The following is a 20964-nucleotide window of genomic DNA, read 5'->3' as shown; positions in this document are numbered from 1 at the left end:
TTCCGTTCCTGTGAGCGCGCGCGCCTGTGTGCGCGCGTTCACAGGAAATCTCGGCTCACGCGAGATGACGCCAATCGGCGTTAGCGTAGCCTGAGGGAGCCGCCGCGATGACGCCTTTCGGCGTTACAGTTGCAGCAACTGGTTAAATAAAAAAGTGTGCTTAAAACTAATCGCTAAGGGGAATCATTTACTATGCTGTTTACACATCAGAAAGTCATACATTTTGACACATGCCGTTTTGCATAAATTTGACACATCCTCCAATGGCACAGGGGGAATCAAGACCGCCAATGCCGGTCTTAATAAATGTCCTATCGTATATTAAACTAGTCAATAATTCTATGATTTATGGTAAGGGTCCATTCACACGTCCGTATGTGTTTTGCGGATCCGCAAAACACGGACACCGGCAATGTGCGTTCCGCATTTTGCGGACCACACATCGCCGGCACTCTCATAGAAAATGGCTTTTTTTGTCCGCAATTGCTATTTTTTTGCGGAACGAAAGTGTGGATCCGCAAATGCGGATGTGGACAGCACATTCCGGCCCCATTGAAAATAAATGGCTCCGCATCTGTTACGCAAAATTGCGGAACGGATGCGGACCAATTTTGCTGATGTGTGAATGGACCCTTAAACTGTAATGCACTACATTGACAAAATCACTATAGACCTTGGGGCCCATCATTGTGTCAGTTTGGGCCCCCGATAGCCAGCCGGGCTATGTATCTTTACCTAGGTGATGCATTACACAGAAGGTAAATAGCATTTCATGATAGCAGGGCCAGTTTTACCATAAGGCAAATGGTGCATTTTCTCCGGGTCCCCCTGACAACATCGATATTCTCAGCTGTATTTGCATTCTTTGGAAACAGATACAGTTGAAAACAATTGTGTAAGGCTGTGTAAGGGTACAAGAACGTGTTGTGCTGCGTTTTTGTAATCTTTTTGTAACGTATACATCAAACAGAGGCATAAAAAACGTGATCAGAACCGACTCTAAGTACCTTCTGCCTCCCACAGGTCTGGGTTTGTATTTAGAGGATTTGGTCAATTTTGGGGTTTTGCATTTATTTTATGGTCTTGGATCTGCTTTTATTCTGGACTCTCATTCAGGGGTCTGGTTTAGAGTCCATTTTATCTTGGGGTCTGGACTCTGTATTTATCAGTCAATCATAACTGTAAAAAAGGTCACCAGGGAATCCTGTAGGTCAGTGTTCCTCAACTCCAGTCCTCAGGGCCCACCTGTCGGTCATGTTTTCAGGATTTTCTTTAGTATTGAGCAGGTGATATAATTAGTGTCAGTGCCTCAGGACTTACCACAGGTATTCATTCTGTGGGATATTCGCAAATCATGACCGGCAGGTGGGCCCTGAGGACTGGATTGAGGAACACTGCTGTAGGTCACACATAATCTGTTGTCCTAGACTTGTTTGTTCTCATAAAAGCCTCAAAGACTCTTACGCATTTCGAGGATCTTCCTCATAGCTCATGCAAAGAAGTTCAAAATGTGTAGTAATCATCTTTCATGGAAACTTGAGGATGTTGTGAAGTGCTGGACAACATTTTATTTTTATTTATTTAAGGCGCAGGATGCTGCTGTATAGAACAGCATAGTCTATTACACTATTTAATATTGTTTTCTGAAGTATAGTGATGTACAGATGTATCAACCACCATCTATACAAACACCATGATAATCTATTTAAAGAGGACCTGTCACCACAAAATGCAATGCAAGCAGATTGATATACAGTATAGTTTTATGGGAAAAGATGCAGTAAAACGTGTCATTTATAATTTTAATGTAGAATGGACTACATTTTGTGGTGCCAGGCTCCTTTAAGTGAAGCATCACAGCTCACTATGCTATTTGCGCAGTGCATTCTAGTAGACTTACTATGAGAAATATGTAGTATGGTCCAGCAACCAGCATAGCACACATAGCACACTGCGGCATGTTGCTCACATCATTTCTACTGATGACAGCTGTCAACTGCTACTTCTGTACACCAGCCAAGGAACCTCCTTTGAACTCCATCAGGCTAATGTAAGCATATGGACGGGTAGCGAGCTTTCCCGGTGTACAGCATAACTCTGAACTCAGAATATTACTCTGTGTAGAACAAAGGAAGGCACTTTTGTGGAGGACCATTTAGGCAGTATTACCACATGAGGCACTATTCAGGCAGTATGACTGTCTGAAGCACAATCTAGGGCACTGTTACAGTCTATGGCACTATCTGCTTGGCCTTATTATTTTTGGGGACAATACTAGACTTGAGCGAACTGTCCTTCGGATCATAGATCCAAAGTTGATTCGTTCAAAAACTTCGATGTTAATGCTGTTTCTGTAAAGCATTAAAATGTATTGGCTCCGTGAAGCCAAACTTTGTCTCACCCAAAGTTTTGCAAGACTTCAGTGAATTACTACTGTAGGCAAATCTGGGTATTTAAAAACAGTTTAAAATAGGAATCCAAAGTGGGCTTTATTACTAAAGTACCAGCCCACTTCCGAAATCACATAGAAGAGAAGGTTACTGATCCCTGCCATAATTTATTTCTGAAGTACAGTATTTGAGGACATTTTGCACAAAAATAGTAGGTCCTCAACAGGCACAGCATTAAGGGTAATAGTAGATAGTAGAGTTTGTGTCATGGATTGGTAATAGTTGGGGGTGCTGGAAAAGCAAGGAGATAAAGACATCTGGGCAGCAAACTCTACAGAGAAATTTAATGGCTGGAAGAAATTGCATGGTGGTCTTGGCTAAATACAGAAGAAAAGGAACAGTGAATTCTCATTAAAGATACAATTGCTTTTATAATGTTTAAGTGAACATATTGGAAGATAATTAACAATGATCTGCAGGGTATATAGGTGCCCTCCACCAATGTGTTAAAACTCTGAATGGCTGCTTCGCATTACTAGATTTCACCCGGAAGGAGAAATGTGTGTGAACATACCCTAAGGGTCCATTCACACGTCCGCAAAATGGGTCTGCATCCGTTCCGCAATTTTGCACAACGGGTGCAGACCCATTCATTTTCAACGGGGGGCGGAATGTGCTGTCCGCATCCGCGGATCCGCACTTCCGCATCCGTGCTTCCGTTTCCGCAAAAAAATAGAACATTTCCTATTCTTGCCTGCAATTGCGGACAAGATTAGGCATTTTCTATTATAGTGCCGGCGATGTGCGGTACACAAATTGCGGAATGCACATTGCCGGTGTCCATGTTTTGCGGATCCGCAATTTGCACTTACGGACGTGTGAATGGAACCTAAGGGTGAGTATATCCTACAATTTTTTATTTCATGTGGGACAGCTTTAGTGGACTTTATAGTCCCAGACAACTCATTTAAATAAAATGTATATTTTAAAGAAAAATATATGAAGACTTACCGTATTTATATCTTACATTATAGAGACATTAAAAGCAAAGCTTGAATGTAGTTTTGTCTGCAATTAAGAGAACTTATAGGGCACAAATAGGGTACCTCAGTGTGGTCTGCAATTTTGATGATCCAATAGTCAGTAGTTTTTTTTTGCAGGGTGAAGGTCCGTGGACACAGAGAATAAGACAGTATGATTTTTCTGCAGTCAGAGCTGCATAGGCACTTATTCAGGTCTCCAAAGTGACCACACTGTAGAGACATCTTAACTGCACTTCATGTACCATAGTTGGTTTCAGGAGGTAGAAAACTGAGCAATTACCTGCAAACCCTTAACTGCCCTACACCACAAGGGACTTTACTATAAACCCCTTCACTTTTAAGCGTTGTATAGCTGTAATATGTGGATACCAAATGACAGTTTTAATAGAATAATAAAGAGTAGTTTTAATTGGGGAATTTTGTGGTAAATATTTGTTAATGCTATGTGGGCACTATATGGTTGTATTATTGGGTACTGTGTGACATTTGTGCTTGGGTACTTAATTGTGTTATTGTATGGACAGTATATGGAATATGTTTCATATATATGCTGTTTTTATGTACAATTATATACAGTGCACTGCTGGTGGTGCTTGGTCAATGAGCACACAACCAAGGTGGTGAACCCTTTTTTTGGGTTCTGCAGTAGGCTATATGGTGAGGCAGGGTCACAATTATACTGGGTGGCATACCTCCTTGCTGTGACCACTCTGATATGGTAATGGTCATACAGATGCTGGATCTCCTTGTGTGGAATGTCATTCCAAGCTCTTTCAACTTGGACTCACAATTCGGCCAAGGTTGTTGTTGTGTTGTATATTGCTGGGCCTGAGAGATCTGTCATTCCAACCAGTCCCAGATATTCCTTAAAAGGGGAGAGATCTGGCGATCGAGCTGGCCAGGGAAACTACTGCAAACCCTGAAAAGCATGTTATGTAGAGCAGGCAGTGGGTGTTCAGACATCATCTTGTTGGAACACCACATCACCTAAGACTACTTTTACACCAGCGTTTTTGCTGTATCCGTCATGGATCAGCAAAAACACTTCTGCAGCAGGCGCCTCCCCCCAGGGCCCCTTAAGAGGGTAAAAGTTACTTGTTGCAGTGAAGCAACAAGGGCACAGGGCCCCTTTTAGTGATACTGTAGTAGGTGGTACCCAAGTGTAGGAATTTCAGAGTGGTGTAGGGTGGCCTAAATGTCCCTTTAAGATGTTGTGCACGTATCACTGTGCTCCTACCTGGATACGCTGGAACCCCAGGCATTGGCTCTGATGCAGAAAAAGGGGTAGCTGATGAAGGGGAGGATGAAATAAATTGAGTCCAGACTTGGTGATGAAGTTGATAACAGCTTTACTTTCAATAAACGTTCCTCCAAACAGTTTTACAGGCTTTGTCTTGGTTCCAGCAGGCTTTGGCATTAACTGTGACAGGCAAACTCCTCTCTGCTACGCCTGTTGCTCTATGGCTCTGCTGTGCTAACAGGCTGGCTATAGAACTCATCATCTTCTTTAGGCTGTACTTTACTTGATAGTCTGGTCTGTCTCTAGCTTTGTCCAGGGAACACTTTACTCCTGGCTTCAGAGGCTTCAGACTGTGACCTCTAGATCCAGCAGAGCTGAAGGTGCTCTAGCGGGTCCATACAGGGTTTGTCCAACAGAGATGGGCCCCTGCTTGTTTCCCCAAGCAGGGGGTACTCTATTCTGACCTCTAACTAGAACTCCACCCTCCCTGCAGCAAGTGGGAAAACGCCCACCACACCACAGAGTTAGAATGGAATAGAAAGCTCCATTCTCTGTAAGATAGCTCTGCCAAGCTTGCTGCCTCCTGCTGGTGAACCAGGCATATTACACGTGAACAGTTACAAGATAAGAAATATAAGTACACATTGTGCAGGACCTGGAAATTAATACATAGAATGACATTAGGTTAACCATAGGAGATAGTGGCGGGGTGCAGAAGTGGTAATGCACCTCTGGGGCGTTACACTTCCATCATGATAATACAACCGTCTGCATCCGTTATGAATAGATCCGGTTGTATTATCTCTAACACAGCCATGACGGATCCGTCATGAACACCATTAAAAGTCAATGAGGGACGGATCCGTTTTCTATTGGGTCAGAGAAAACTGATCCGTCCCCATTGATTTACATTGTGTGTCATGATGTATCTGTCCTGCTCAGCACTGCATCGCAGACAGAAAAATGCTGCTTGCAGCGTTATTCTGTCCGGCATGGGAACGCAACCAAATGGAACGGAATGCTGGTGCACTGCTTTCCCTTCAGTTCAGTTTTGTCCCCATTGACAATGAATGGGGAGAAAACGGAAGAGTTTTCCCCTGCTATTGAGATTCTATGACGGATCTCAATAGCGGAAAGGGAAAACGCTGGTGTGAAAGTAGCTTAAGTGAGTCATAAAAGGCAGTAAGACTGGTTTCACAATGTCCTGGACATAACAAAGGCTGGTCAATGTTCTCTGCACAAATACTAAACTGGAATGGTCACAGTAGCTATCATCGCCCTACATCACGACACGTGGATTTGGTCCTGTGTGTCTCCACACTATGCATGATGGCAGCAGGTGGCCATTGGTGACAAACAATAGTGTTCAGTGATGAAAGCAGTGTATATAAACCTTCACTGTGGTTTCCATTATATACATAATATTAACAAAAGGTAAATTAATATTGTATATTCTATGTTTAAATGCAAAGAAAAAGTGTTACATAAAGTTGACATAGCCTTAGTAGTATAATGTCGATTTAATGAACATTGTAGATGACATGAAGATGTACTGTTTTTAAACAACCACCATGACGTCTTCCAATGGCTTTCTTTGCAAGTCTGGTACAGTGGCATCTTTGCTTGCATAACCCACAGGAAGCAACATGAGTAATTTTTCATTGACTGGTCGTTCAAGCAGTAATCTAAGCCGAGGGCCACAATTGAGAGGAGTTGTGGTTACTGTCACCAAACCTGCATTCTGAACAGAAACAATAATTTCAGTTACATATAGATGTGATTATATCCAGTATGTAAAATAAAAAATATATTTTTTTCACTTTTGGGGCAATACAGGGGCTTAGTATAACTACTAGGGACACTTCAAGAGACACTATGACTACTGGGGGCACTACAGGGAGACATAAGTAGTGGGGTAATACAGGGTGGCATTAAAACTATTGGAAGCTCTACAGGGGGACATTCTAACTACTGGGCGCACAACAGGAGCACAAAACTACTTGGGGCACTACAAGGGGACAGAACAACTACTGGGCGCACTACAGGAGGACACAACTAATTGGGGCACTACAGGGGGACAGTATAACTACTGAGGGCACTATAGGGGAACATTCTAAGTACTGGGGCAATAAAGAGGGGCACACCAGGGAAACATTATAACTACTAGGGCACTATACAGGGGCCTTATTCCTACTAGGGGCACTTTAGGGGGCCATATTACTACTGAGGACAACATTATTAGTACTGGGGGCACTATGGGGCAATATTTCATGTTTATCACACAGTAAGCGTTTAAAAGGCCAGGGCTGAATTTCAGGCCCGGTCCAGCACTGCTTTTTGAGAAGATGACCCTCTTATCCAGACCACATTTCCTGTGACATATTTTCCGTTCCACCCTATATAATACATTCATTAGGTCTTTGATCAAGTAGATGCATGTATATTTATAAGACCTTTCCTATGCATCCTTCTGTGTAATGAAAAAAGCATCACATTCTTTCAATTAGGCCTCATGCACACATCCATATCTTTCTTCAATGTGTTATCTGCTTTTAAAACGTATAGTACACTGTCCCAAACAAGTCAATGAGGCTATTCACACATCTGTGGATCCACACATCTCACTGCAAGTCCTATACTTGTCCATTTTTGCGGATGAGAATAGGCCTTCCTATTGATGGGAGTGAGACAGACATGAGCGGAGCTGGCCAATCTAAGAAGTTTTTGGGGCCACCCATGTACAGTGTGCATCAGGTAGTCTGAGAAGTGGTGCGGCCATCTTGGATAGCAGAACAGAAGCCTGAGAATTAGCAGAAATGCAACTAAAAAGATGAAAAGGAGGGCACCGTTTAAGTTTTCTTATCGTTCCCCACTTAATTTTTTTTTTGAACTGGAAGGTCAATTTATGTACCAAAAAACATACAAATAGACTAAAACAAGACTTCAAACAGCAAAAAATAAATAAATAAATAAAACTAAAAAGTAATGGCTTTGGGAATGGGGTGAAGCAGAAATGTAAAATATATTCTGCATCCTGAGGGTCAAAACAATAAATACTTGCGGTCACCATTAAATAACAGGTTTGGTGCACTTTACTTAAATTTTTTTGTTGTACTGTTCCTCTGTTACTCCTACTAAAAATGTATGAATAAATTGAAATCTGGGTGTTACCATTCGCCTTGTCAAGGGGCAATGTCCCCACACAGACTACTTCTGTAAGAACTGATTGGACAGTGTAAGACTTTGCAGGACATGCCCCTATTTGTTAACATCCATTTGTGAATGTATTAATACATTTCTAGGAGGAATAACACAACACAGAGAACTAAGAAAATGTGTCCCAGAATTTATGAAGAATGCAATTTTTTTATTTACTAAAACAGACATTGTCAGGACAGGTCTTGTTTATGAGGTTAATATGCAAGTTTATGTGCACAAAACCTAGAAGCCACTATGGTATAAATTATGAGACTGTGACTGTTGGCGAATTGACATATAAACATTTGGTCAAAGACCTGGCCAATAAATATTCTGTACCTGAATAGCGGCCAGGAGAATTCCACATGCGATTGACACGCTGATCTCATTATAATAATGCGTCTTCTTTCTGTTGTTAGAAATAATTCCATATACTTGCTTGAAGATCAAGATTAAGTAAGGTGCGGTGTCTAAATATTCCTTAACCCAGTCGGTTCTAAAATAACAAGAACACACAATAAATCAGTTCATAAATAGTAACATAGTAACATAGTACATAAGGCCGAAAAAAGACATTTGTCCATCCAGTTCGGCCTGTTATCCTGCAAGTTGATCCAGAGGAAGGCAAAAAAAACCCTGTGAGGTAGAAGCCAATTTTCCTCACTTTAGGGGAATAAAAAATTCCTTCCCGACTCCAATCAGGCAATCAGAATAACTCCCTGGATCAACGACCCCTCTCTAGTAGCTATAGCCTGTAATATTATTACACTCCAGAAATACATCCAGGCCCCTCTTGAATTCCTTTATTGTACTCACCATCACCACCTCCTCAGGCAGAGAGTTCCATAGTCTCACTGCTCTTACCATAAAGAACCCTTTTCTATGTTTGTGTACAAACCTTCTTTCCTCCAAACGCAGAGGATGTCCCCTCGTCACAGTCACAGTCCTGGGGATAAATAGATGATGGGATAGATCTCTGTACTGCCCCCTGATATATTTATACATAGTAATTAGATCTCCCCTCAGACGTCTTTTTTCTAACGTGAATAACCCTAATTTTGATAATCTTTCAGGGTACTGTAGTTGCCCCATTCCAGTTATTACTTTAGTTGCCCTCCTCTGGACCCTCTCCAGCTCTGCTATGTCTGCCTTGTTCACAGGAGCCCAGAACTGTACACAGTACTCCATGTGTGGTCTGACCAGTGATTTGTAAAGTAGTAGGAATATGTTCTCATCAAATAGTGGTTGATCGAGCATGCTCGGCCGAACACCAGTTCGGCTCAAGCATCTCGATGCTCGGCACATGGCGGTATTTGGCCGAATGCTGCACGTGCAGGTAAGTGCTGCCCTTCACTGTAATGCCATAACCATATTGGTTACTGGCATTACAGTGATTGGCTGGCCGGAACGCGTCATCGGGTGCTATATAGCACCCGATGACACGTGTTCGGCTCATTGTTAGTCAGGGAGAGCTGTGCTGAAGAAGGGAAAGATAGTGTAGGGAGTGAAAAAAATTTTCAAGTTGAAAAACTTGTCAGAGACCCAAAAGTCTGTTTAAGGACTATTGTTGTGTGTGGCAGTAGCGATATATATTTTTAGCGCAACCTGCACAAAATTGCTAATACTTTACAGACCCAAAAGTCCTTTTAAAATATCAGTGACATCCAGTGTACTTTTTACGTAGACGGTGTCCGGTGCGGACAGTGACATTACCTGGGATACATCTCCTGTATAACGTTTCCACATCCCAAATACCTATGACATTCCCTGTAATTTTATATTAGTCGCTGGTGACAGTATTGACATTATATGCGGTATATCTCCTATGTTTCCATATCCCAAATACCTGTGACATTCCCTGTAATTTTTTATTAGCAGCTGCTGACATCAGCGACATTATCTGCGGTATTTCTTCTGTGTAACGTTTTCACATCCTTAACCGCTGCTGACATCAGCGACATTATCTGCAGTATTTCTCCTGTGTAACGTTTCCACATCCCAAATACCTGTGACATTCCCTATAATTTTTTATTAGCCGTTGATGACATCAGCGAAATTATCTGCAGTATTTCTCCTGTGTAACTTTTCCACATCCCAAATACCTGTGACATTCTCTGTAATTTTATATTAGCTGCTGCTGACATCAGCGACATTATCTGCAGTATTTCTCCTGTGTAACGTTTCCACATCCCAAATACCTATGACATTCCTTTTAATTTTATATTAGCCGCTGGTGACAGCATTGACATTATATGCGGTATATCTCCTGTGTGAAGTTTCCATATCCCAAATACCTGTGACATTCCCTGTAATTTTTTATTAGCCGCTGCTGACATCAGCGACATTATCTGCGGTATTTCTCCTGTGTAACGTTTCTACATCCCAAATACCGGTGAAGAGGATTAGGAGATTGAGAGTCATCCTCCTGATGACGACCGCAAAGTCTTGCCTGTTGGGACTCTGGCACACATGGCTGACTTTGTTAGGCTGCCTTTCCCATGATCCACGGGTTTTACGCATTTTGGACAACACCGATTACTGGTTGTTCACCCTTCTCGACCCCCGCTACAAAAAGAACTTCTCATCTCTCATTCCTCTGGTGGAGAGGACGAGCAAAATGGTGCAATACCAGAAGGTCCTTGTGGAAAAATTGCTCCAAAACTTTCCAGCTGACAACGCTGGCGGCACAGTATGTAGTTCCTTGCGCAATCGAGGAGGGGAGACGAGGGGAACACACAGCAGTCCCAACAGTGGCAGGGCAACACTCTCCAAAGCCTGGGACAGTTTCATGACACCCCACCAGCACCCTTACCCTGATGCGCAACCTAGTGTCACAAGGAGGGAAAAATTTGGGAAGATGGTGAAGGAGTATGTAGCAGACCGTGTCAGCATCCTCAATGATCCCTCTGTGCCTTACAACTACTGGGTATCCAAGCTGGACACATGGCACGTGCTGGTGCTCTACGCCATGCACCCCTTCCACCATAAAAAAGGGTATATTGTTTAATCTTCCTTTTCTCGTCCTACTCCTCTTCCATCATATCAACATGCTTATTAGTCTGCCCCCGCTCCTAATGTTGTAGAGGGTCAGCTCACCTGCAGGCCCTCGCATATAATGTTTTGGAGGGTCAGCTAACCTGCAGGCCATCGCATATAATGTTTTAGAGGGTCAGCTCACAGCATGCCCTCACCTATAATCTTTTAGAGGGTCAGCTCACCTGCAGGCCCTCACCTACAATCTTTTAGAGGGTCAGCTCACCTGCAGGCCCTCACATGTAATGTTTTAGAGGGTCAGCTCACCAGCAGGCCCTCATCTACAATCCTTTAGAGGGTCAGCTCACCAGCAGGCCCTCGCATATAATGTTTTTAAGGGGCAGCTCACTAGCAGGCCCTCACCTACAATCTTTTAGAGGGTCAGCTCACCAGCAGGCCCTCACCTCCAATCTTTTAGAGGGTCAGCTTACCTGCAGGCCCTTACCTACAATCTTTTAGAGGGTCAGCTCACCAGCAGGCCCTCGCATATAATGTTTTTGAGGGTCAGCTCACCAGCAGGCCCTCAACCATAATGTTTTACAGGGTCAGCTGACCAGCAGGCCCTCACCTACAATCTTTTAGAGGGTCAGCTCACCAGCAAGCCCTCACCTACAATCTTTTAGGAGGTTCAGCTCACCTGCAGGCCCTCACCTACAATCTTTTAGATGGTCAGCTCACCTGGAGGCTCTTGCATATAATGTTTTTGCGGGTCAGCTCACGAGCAGGCCCTCAACCATAATGTTTTACAGGGTCAGCTCACCAGCAGGCCCTCACCTACAATCATTTATAGGGTCAGCTCACCAGCAGGCCCTCACCTACAATCTTTTAGAGGGTCAGCTCACCAGCAGGCCCTCGCATATAATGTTTTAGAGGGTCAGCTGACCAGTAGGCCCTCAAACATAATGTTTTACAGGGTCAGCTCACCAGCAGCCCCTCACCTACAATCCTTTAGAGGGTCAGCTCACCAGCAGGCCCTCAACCATAATGTTTTACGGGGTCAGCTCACTAGCAGCCCCTCACCTACAATCTTTTAGAGGGTCAGCTAACCCTCGCCCATAATTTTTCACTGGTTAGCTAAGCAGCAGGCACTCGCCCATAATTTTTTCAATGGTCAGCTCAGCAGCAGGCACTACTCGGACAACATCGTTCCCAGCAGCGACCTGGGAGGCCAAGATGCATACAGTTATCCTCCCCATGCTGTTCCTGAATTCGGTGGTGTTTCCATAAATTTCTGACCTTTTCCTATGAACCAGACACCCTCCCCTCTTCAGAGCAGGGGGTGCCTGGTTTAATGTTCAGGATCTCCCATTGACTTCCATTGTGCCGAGCACCCGAGCATCCCGAGGTGTTCGACCCGAACACCCGAGCACTTTGGTGCTCGATCAACAATATTCATAAATCAACATATACTAAAAATTAAATCAATAATAAGTACCCAAAATACTCAAACCCATATATGTGATTAAAGGGGTTCTCTGCCTAATATGGTTTATAAAATGGGAATATACAGCAGTTTCATTATGTGACTGTTGGTTGTCAAACTAATGGGACCCTACGTATAACAAGAATTAAGAGGCCCCACAACTCTACCAAGCTTTCATTTTTTACCAGATATTTACTTAAAGAAGTATTAGACACTGATTCTTCCAATTATGACCAAAGTATTACCATGTTTGGACCTATGAGGGCAAATTATCATGTGTGTAAATGTAATATCTGTTCACAGTATTCAGTATACAGTATGTGCTGAGTTGCATTCCCCCAGAATTGTGAACTGTACAGCACTATTTATCCAGGGATGCGTTGGCGTAATGTATATTTTACGGTAAAAACATTGAAGATTACAAAAAATATGCCATTTATTTTAACACAACCTACTTTAATTTTTTCAGATCATTCACCCATTTGTCCCCCATTCTTTTTTGGTAGTTTATCTCTTCCTCCTCTTCAATAATTTCTCTAATCTTATGCTTCACTTCTGGATTCTCAACAACCACAAACGTCCATGGCTCAGTATGAGCTCCACTAGGGGATGTCCCTATACATTATATTAAAAAAAAGAGAGAACATTATTACTATTTTGGAAGAACATTAAGAATTGTGGTTTAAACCAACATATTACTATCTATGGCTACTTTCCCAACATGTGACATACTATTACATCACATGTCAGGTCTTTAAAGATGGAGCCTGCTCCGTGCCTACTTACAGCAGACACTCGCGGCTAATGTCCACGACTGGCGATAATGCTAATTGTGGATATTTAACCCCTGAGATGCCATGGTCAAACCTGACCATGGCATCTGAGCAAGCTGAAAACCTAAAGCGTGCGCTTCTGGTGATGATCCGGCTCCCCAGTGCGCAATAGGAGAAGCTGGAGCTTATGTGCGGCAGCCCCTGTCATAGTAAATGACAGGAGGCTGTTGTACAGTCTTTCCTAGGAAGCCCTTGTCCGTAATAGGGCTCCATAGGAATATGGTAAAATCATCATAGACTCCAATGCTAGTGCATTGGAGTCTATGGTAATAGCAATCTAATTATTGATTGTTATAGTTCCCTATGGAAACTATAAATGTAAATAAAATTATTAAGTTTTTACAAATAAAAAAATATATAAAAAAGTTCAAATCAACCCCTTTTCCCCAAAATGAGAATAAAAAATTTAAAAAACTGCGTGTGAAAACGTACTATCAAAATATAAAAAGTACCTATCCCGTACGGAAAAAGGCAAAGCGAAAAAAGGGTCAAAATATCCGATTTGCAATTTTTGGGTTGCTTCTCCACCCACAATTATTTTAATAAAAAGTGATAAAAAAAAGTTGTATATGCCCCAGAATTGTATCAATGAAAAGTACAGATCGCCCACATACAGTTCCACACACATAACTACAAAAAGTTTATGGGGTCAGAAAATGACAGCAAAAAAATTTTTTTTTCAAGTTTTGGGGTTTTTTTTGCATCAAAACGCAAGGAAAAGTATACATATGTGGTATTGTCTGATTTTTACTGACCTGGAGAATGTAGATCACAAGTCAGTTTTAACGCATAATGAACGGCGAAAAAAAAAAAGGAAAACTGTGGCAAAATTGTGTTCCTTTCCAATTCCACCACTTTTGGAATTTTTTCCTCCACTTCCCACTACATTGTATGCAATATTAAATGGTGGTGTTGGAAAGTACAAATTGTCCCGCAAAAAATAAGCCCTCATACGACTATGTGAACGGATAAATAAAAAAGTTATGGCTCTGGAAAGGCGGGGACCGAAAAACTAAAATACAAAGTCAAAAAAACCTCCGGGTCGAAGAGATTTTCCAGGCTCCTGACATTGATGACCTATCTCAGGATAGGTCATTAATATCCTATCAGTGAGGGTCCAACACCTCGCACCCCCACTGATTAGCTGTTTCCTGCAGTCTCCAGAGCTGGAACTAGCACTTTGAAAGGAGCAGGAAGCACAACTCACAGCTGTGTTCAAACTGTAGTTGCTATGCTGGGTTACTGCAGCTCAGCTACCCTTGATTTCAATGAAGTGCAGTAACCCGGCACGAGCACTACATTTTGAGTGGAGCTGTGCTTCGTGTTACATTCACAGTGCTAATTTCAACATCGGAGGCTTGAGGCAAGAGCTTATTGGTGGGAGTGAAGGGTGTCTTGAGGAAAGGTCATCAAGGTCAGGTGCCTAGAAAACCCCTTTAAAGAGGTTGTCTGAAAACAGTGAGACTCCTAGTAGAAGAGTGTAGAAGATCATTTAACTATAGTAGACTGTCAGCTCACTACAAGGGTCAGATTATATGCTGCCCATAGAGGAGCAGCATAGTGGGAGGAGAAATAGAAATTAGCTGACATTGTATCTCTCCATCTTGAAAAAGGTTAATTTAGGAGAGGGAATAAAAAAGATGATGAATGGAGACATAGCAATTCTCTTTGTATAATATATATCACTAAGTTTCTTTTATTCATATGTACATAGTTGTCTGAAAGGTTAGAGACCATTTAAGTCAAGAAAGTTGCACCAAGTTTGAGTATGCACTCCTCATTCCGCCCTTCATTTTCAGAAACTCTGATATTCAGTTTACAACTTGCTCCTAGTTTCACACTTTTCTCATGTGGCTATATCCCTCCCCGTAATAGGAGCTGGATGTATTAAACTGCCCTGTGTGTGCTTTCCTCCCTGTGTGACCTTCCCTCCTTGGATGCCTCCTGCCCTCTCCACACTCTGATCTGCCATGTGGAAAAATGTGCAAATTTCCACATTTCACTCTCTCTACTTTTATAATAGATAGTAATACCTCCGAAAATAGTTATTACTTTAAATTTCCCATATGTCTACTACATGTTTAGATCATTTTGTGAATGCCATTTTATTTTTGGGGATGTTAGAAGACTTAGAAGTTTAGAAGCAAATCTTGAAATTTTTCTGAAAATTTCCAAAACCCACTTTTTAATGACCAGTTTAGGTCTGAAGTCACTTTGTGAGGCTTACATAATAGAAACCCCCCAAAAATGACCCCATTTTAGAAACTCCACCCCTCAAGGTATTCAAAACTGATTTTTACAAACTTTGTTAACCATTTAGGTGTTCCACAAGAATAATGGAAAATGGAGATGAAATTTCAGAATTTCACTTTTTGGGCACTTTTTCCAGTAGCAAAGCAAGGGTTAACAGCCAAACAAAACTCAATATTTATGGCCCTGATTCTGTAGTTTATGTGGTCGTAAACTGCTGTACGGGCACACAGCATTGCGCAAAAGGAAAGGAACGCCATACGGTTTTTGGAAGGCAGATTTTGTTGGACTGGTTTTTTGACACCATGTCCCATTTGAAGCCCCCCTGATGCACCCCTAGAGTAGAAAAAAAAACTCACAGAAAAAAGTGGCCTAAACGAAAATGCTCCAAACCCAGACACTGTAGCGTGTCTATAACCGGGTGAGCAATTCCTCCGCATGCGGTCCGCAGACAACGGCAATCCCCAGAAAAAAAATGCGTAAAATGGAGGATGCCGGGGCAGACCGCATGCACCACAAGAACATCTTACACAAAATGATACATTGTGCAGATGAAAAAATATACATACAAAAATCACTGCAAAAAAATGCACCAAAATGATACGCAACTGACAATACTAGCTAATTCCTCAGGCCGATGTTAAAAGCTGAGAACTTAGCCAATATCTTCCAGTCAGGAATATATCGGAGTCCCTCATGCACCACGTCACGGTGTCTCAGCACACATGGGGTCCTACCACTCAACTGCCCGTGGTGTGTGAACAGGGTCTGAATCAGTGCTAGAAATCAACTCACAGCCAGACTCTCACATGCCTCCATAGTGGCATCATGTGATATTTTTATAGAGCAGGTTATTACAGATGCGGTGATACCTAGTATGTCAACTTTTTTTTATTTATGTGAGTTTTACACAATGATATCATTTTTGAAACCCAAAAAAAATCATGTTTTAGTGTTTACATAGTCTGAGAGCCATAGTTTTTTTCAGTTTTTGGGCAATAGTCTTAGGTAGGGTATGATTTTTATGGGATGAGATGACGGTTTGATTGGCACTATTTTGGTGCATATGACTTTTTAATTGCTTGCTATTACACTTTTTGTGATGTAAGGTGACAAAAAATTGCTTTTTTGACACCGTTTTTTTTTTTTTCTTTTTTACGGTGGTCACCTGAGGGGTTAGTTCATGTGATATTTTTATAGAACAGGTTGTTACGCATGTGGCAATACATAATACATATACTTTTTTTATTTAATTAAGTTTTACACAATAACAGCATTTTTTAAACCAAAAAAACAATGTTTTAGTGTCTCCATATTATGAGCCATTTTTTTTTGGGGCGATTGTCTTAAGTAGGGGCTTATTTTTTGCGGGATGAGGTGACGGTTAGATTGTTACTATTTTGGAGGGTATACATCTTTTTGATCGCTTGGTGTTGCACTTTTAGTGATGTAGGGTGACAAATTTTTTTTTATTTAGCACAGTTTTTATTTTAGATATTTGACGGTGTTCACCTGAGGGGTTAGGTGATGTGATAGTTTTATAGAGCCGGTCAATACGGACACGGCGATACCTAATATGTGTACTTTTATTTTTTTCCCTATTTTTTACAATATTTTTACCTTTATTTTGGCAAATGGATAATTTATTAAATTTTTTACTTGAAACTTTTAATTTTTTGGGGAAAACTTTATTTTTTAAACTTTTTTTTTACTTCAACTTTTGGGGGTCTGATCCCCTTTACAATGCATGACAATACTTCTGTATTGTCTTGCATTGGCTGTAAGTGTATTACACACTGTAATACACTTACAGGCTTCCTGCCTGTGAGATGCAGGGGGCTGGATCTCACAGGCTCTCTCGGAATGCAGCCACGATGCCTAAGGAAGGCATCGTGCTGCCTTCCATGCCATCGTGTCCCCGTCACAGCAGCACGGGGACCCGATGGCAGCTCTGATACCCGCAAGGACATTGCATGTGCCGCGGTCAGCGCTGACCGCGGCACATCAAGGGTTAATGCACCGGCATCGGTGATTTCACCGAAGACGGCGCATGCAGCAGGGGTCCCCCTATCAGTGACTGCTGGACCCATGCCGCGGATCGGGCACGCGCATCTCCTGCACCCGCCCGATCACAGCGCCATACATGTACGGCGCTGGTCCTTAAGTCGTGGACATCTGTGCTGTACATGTACGGCACGGGTCCTCTAAGGGATTGAAGGGGTTGTCTCATCTCAGACTTCGATGGTATATTACTAGGACATGTCATCAAAGTCAGATAGGTGCTGGCACTTATATCCAGTACAGACCCCCTAAAGTGCTCTCCCTTTACTTCTATGACAGTTCCAAAATTAGCTGAGCGGTGTACTTGGCTATTTTAAGAAGTCCAGAAATGAATGGAGATCTTACTATACATGCACATCCACCTACTCTTTCACCTCTATGGGACTGTTGGAAATAGAAAAGCCGAAGCTTGGCTATTTTCAAAACTCCAATAGCAGTAAATAGAGGATAGCCACGCTTGCGTGGTGTGATCTCCTTCACTTAGAGGGGCCTGTTCTGGAGATAGATGTAGGTGCTACCTCTGGGACCTATCTTGGATGGCATCAATATGCCATCAGTCTTAGATGAGACAACCCCTTTAAGAACCAACTGGGTGGTCCTACTCAGTGACTACCAGCCCTTCCTGTAAGAGCATGCCTATAGAGATAACTGTCAGTCACTGAAAAGTCTATCACTGCCTACCCATTGTACTGCTATACATTGAAAGAGCTGGGTTTTCAATCAATAAATTAAAAGTGATACTGAATAATTTTCAATAAAACTATATATCAATCTGCTCAGCTCCTCCTGATCTATAACATGCTGCCCGCAGATCAGACCCCTTGTGATATGATTATAATATAATTTTACATTTAGGAAGCAAATGGATAATAAAAACATTTCAGTGGAAAATTATCCATAGCCTTAAAAATATTTTAATAATCTAGCAAAAACGTGTTATTGTGCTCTTCTTTTGTCCCATTCCAACTTTTTGCCCTGTTTTGCAACCCAAATAACAGTATTCTGTATGTACTTCAAGACACCACTTAATTTAGCTAGCCCTGCCCTTCCAAGTGAAGATGGAGAGGAGAAAAACGAACGAATCACTGTTTTCTCTCTCATTTCTTCAAGGCTAAAGAAAACCTAAGTCTGGCTTTAAATTAGACAGTTTATATTTGTGTCCGAAGAGGTCTAAAGATCACAGTTTTCAGTATGCTTGTGTTAGAAAATGTAAAAATCAAATGACCTGCTGCCCGGATGATATTGTCGATGACTTCTCTTGGAATGGCTTCATCACTGATAAACCTTACAGATCTTCTTTGGTTGAGCAATTCATAAAATTCCTTTGATCTTTTCAACATTTCTTGCTCAGAGTAACGTCTTGGGCTAAAGGGAACATGTGTGAGATTTTCTTCATCCGTATCTTGCCATTCATCTTTCTCTTCTGAAATATAAACATTATAAAAGTGTATCACATACAGGACAAACATCCTTTGTGCTGTCACTTTTTATCATGACACACTGTAAATACTAGGTTTAAAAAAAAAAAAAACATTCTCTTCATGACTGGCACTTGAACTGGAAGCTCGCTGGCTCCAATCCAAAATCACTAATAGAGACCCCATCTAATATGTCCATTTTACTACTGGTGCCTGCTATGTAGCAGAGGGCTTTTGCTCACCCCACCACCACTATCCCCATCAGACACAAGTCATGGTGTTGTCTGCTTCTCCTGCACCCTCTATAGCTCTGCCCCTGTGGTCAAGCATCAGTACAAGACACCAAAGGCCAGGGCAGACTGGAAACTTAAAGTGGACCTAACCCAAAAAAAATAAAAGTGGCTCCAATGTTCTAAATTGACACCAATGGTGGAGTCAGCAAGCACAAAAAACCTTTTCAGCAGAACTAAATACCACAGTGCAGCACAAAATAGCTGCCCCTCTTAGATTCCCTCAATAGCTTAGAGGTTCTGTCCTCCAATTTTCTGGATACTGAGCAGGGACTTAGAAGGTGAGAAGCAAACCACAGCACCAAGCCCTCTCTACTCTCAGCATGCTGCCTCAACTTCCTTTAGTAATGACCAGGCCTGTGGCCTGACATCACTGTGTCCCTGAGCCATTTGTACACTGAAAAATAGTGGCCTGTGGCCTATCAAGGTGAACAGCAGGACAGGGAGCCGTGTTCTCACATGCCCTAATGGAGTATCCTGAGGATAGAGTTGCAGTTCAATTCAGGAGAGGGACCTGCAGCCACTGGCCAGGTACATAAGTATCTGATGCTGCCAGTGGCAGAACGGAGGGTTTAGGTAGCCCCCTTGGCATTGGCCCACAAGGAAATTTCCCTGTAGGATCTATGGCTAGTGCGGCCCTGCCCAAGGCCCAGGGGCGGATTGGCCATAGACCTAACAGGGAAATCTCCTGGTGGGCTGATTCTCAGGGGGCCGCCTGATCCCTGATAACAGCCGGACAGTGTGTTGGCCTATTTGTGTTGGACCTGCTTTCCATCAATTTGGACCCGATTACAAAACGGAGCCACTTTTAGTATTTTTTCCAGGGCCACTTTAAATTCCCAGTCTATCCCTGCCAAGGCCTGTTGTAGTGGTCCTCTGGGTGCCACTGTCACAGTTCACCTTGATACAGTTGATGCGTGTGTCTATGACCAGCACGGATAAACATGCAAGAAGTTTTTAGCTAATTGGTTACACCAATGCAGATTAATACTGATGCCATCACAGTATCAGTCACTGTATATTTAATATATGCATAGGTATGTATCTATGTGTATGTGTATTTCTACCTTCATGTATGTAGTGTTGTACAGTATGTATTAACTGCCTCCGGACCGCCTAAGGCACGACCGCGTTCCGGAGGCGGCAGCCCTGCGCACAGTCACGCATCTACGCGTCATCTCGCGAGACGCGAGATTTCATGTGAACGCGCGCACACAGGCGCACGCGTTCACAGGATCGGAAGGTAAGCGAGTGGATCTTCAGCCTGCCAGCGGCGATCATTCGCTGGCAGGCTGGAGATGCGATTTTTTTAACCCCTAACAGGTATATTAGACGCTGTTTTGTTAACAGCGTCTAATATACCTGCTACCTGGTCCTCTGGTGGTCCCTTTTGTTTGGATCGACCACCAGAGGACACAGGCAGCTCAGTAAAGTAGCACCAAACACCACTACACTACACTACACCCCCCCCTGTCACTTATTAACCCCTTATGAACAACTGATCACCCCATATAGACTCCCTGATCACCCCCCTGTCATTGATCACCCCCCTGTCATTGATCACCCCCTTGTAAGGCTCCATTCAGACGTCCGTATGATTTTTACGGATCCACTGATACATGGATCGGATCCGCAAAACACATACGGACATCTGAATGGAGCCTTACAGGGGGGTGATCACCCCATATAGACTCCCTGATCACCCCCCTGTCATTGATCACCCCCCTGTAAGGCTGCATTCAGATGTCCGTAAGAAGTTGGGCAATGTGTTTTGGGGTGTCATTT

The 20964-nt window shown here is 42.6% G+C and overlaps 1 protein-coding gene across 1 annotated transcript in view; it reads right to left on the bottom strand.

Annotated features, from left to right (window-relative positions):
- Positions 1–6178: 6178 nt before the first annotated feature.
- Positions 6179–20964, bottom strand: part of IYD (iodotyrosine deiodinase) — a 28818-nt gene continuing 14032 nt past the window's right edge. The window contains exons 2-5 of the mRNA XM_040429516.1: positions 18697–18894; positions 12783–12942; positions 8211–8367; positions 6179–6414 (exon numbers count right to left, since the gene is read on the bottom strand). Coding sequence (XP_040285450.1) covers positions 6232–6414; positions 8211–8367; positions 12783–12942; positions 18697–18894 — 698 coding nt within the window. The 3' untranslated portion in view covers positions 6179–6231. The remainder of the gene's footprint in view (positions 6415–8210; positions 8368–12782; positions 12943–18696; positions 18895–20964) is intronic.

The sequence above is a fragment of the Bufo bufo genome, chromosome 4 (genome assembly GCF_905171765.1).
Source record: "Bufo bufo chromosome 4, aBufBuf1.1, whole genome shotgun sequence".
NCBI classification, from domain to species: Eukaryota; Metazoa; Chordata; class Amphibia; order Anura; family Bufonidae; genus Bufo; species Bufo bufo.
The sequence above is the reverse complement of the archived record's forward strand: the minus strand, read 5'-3'. Positions and strand labels throughout refer to the sequence as shown.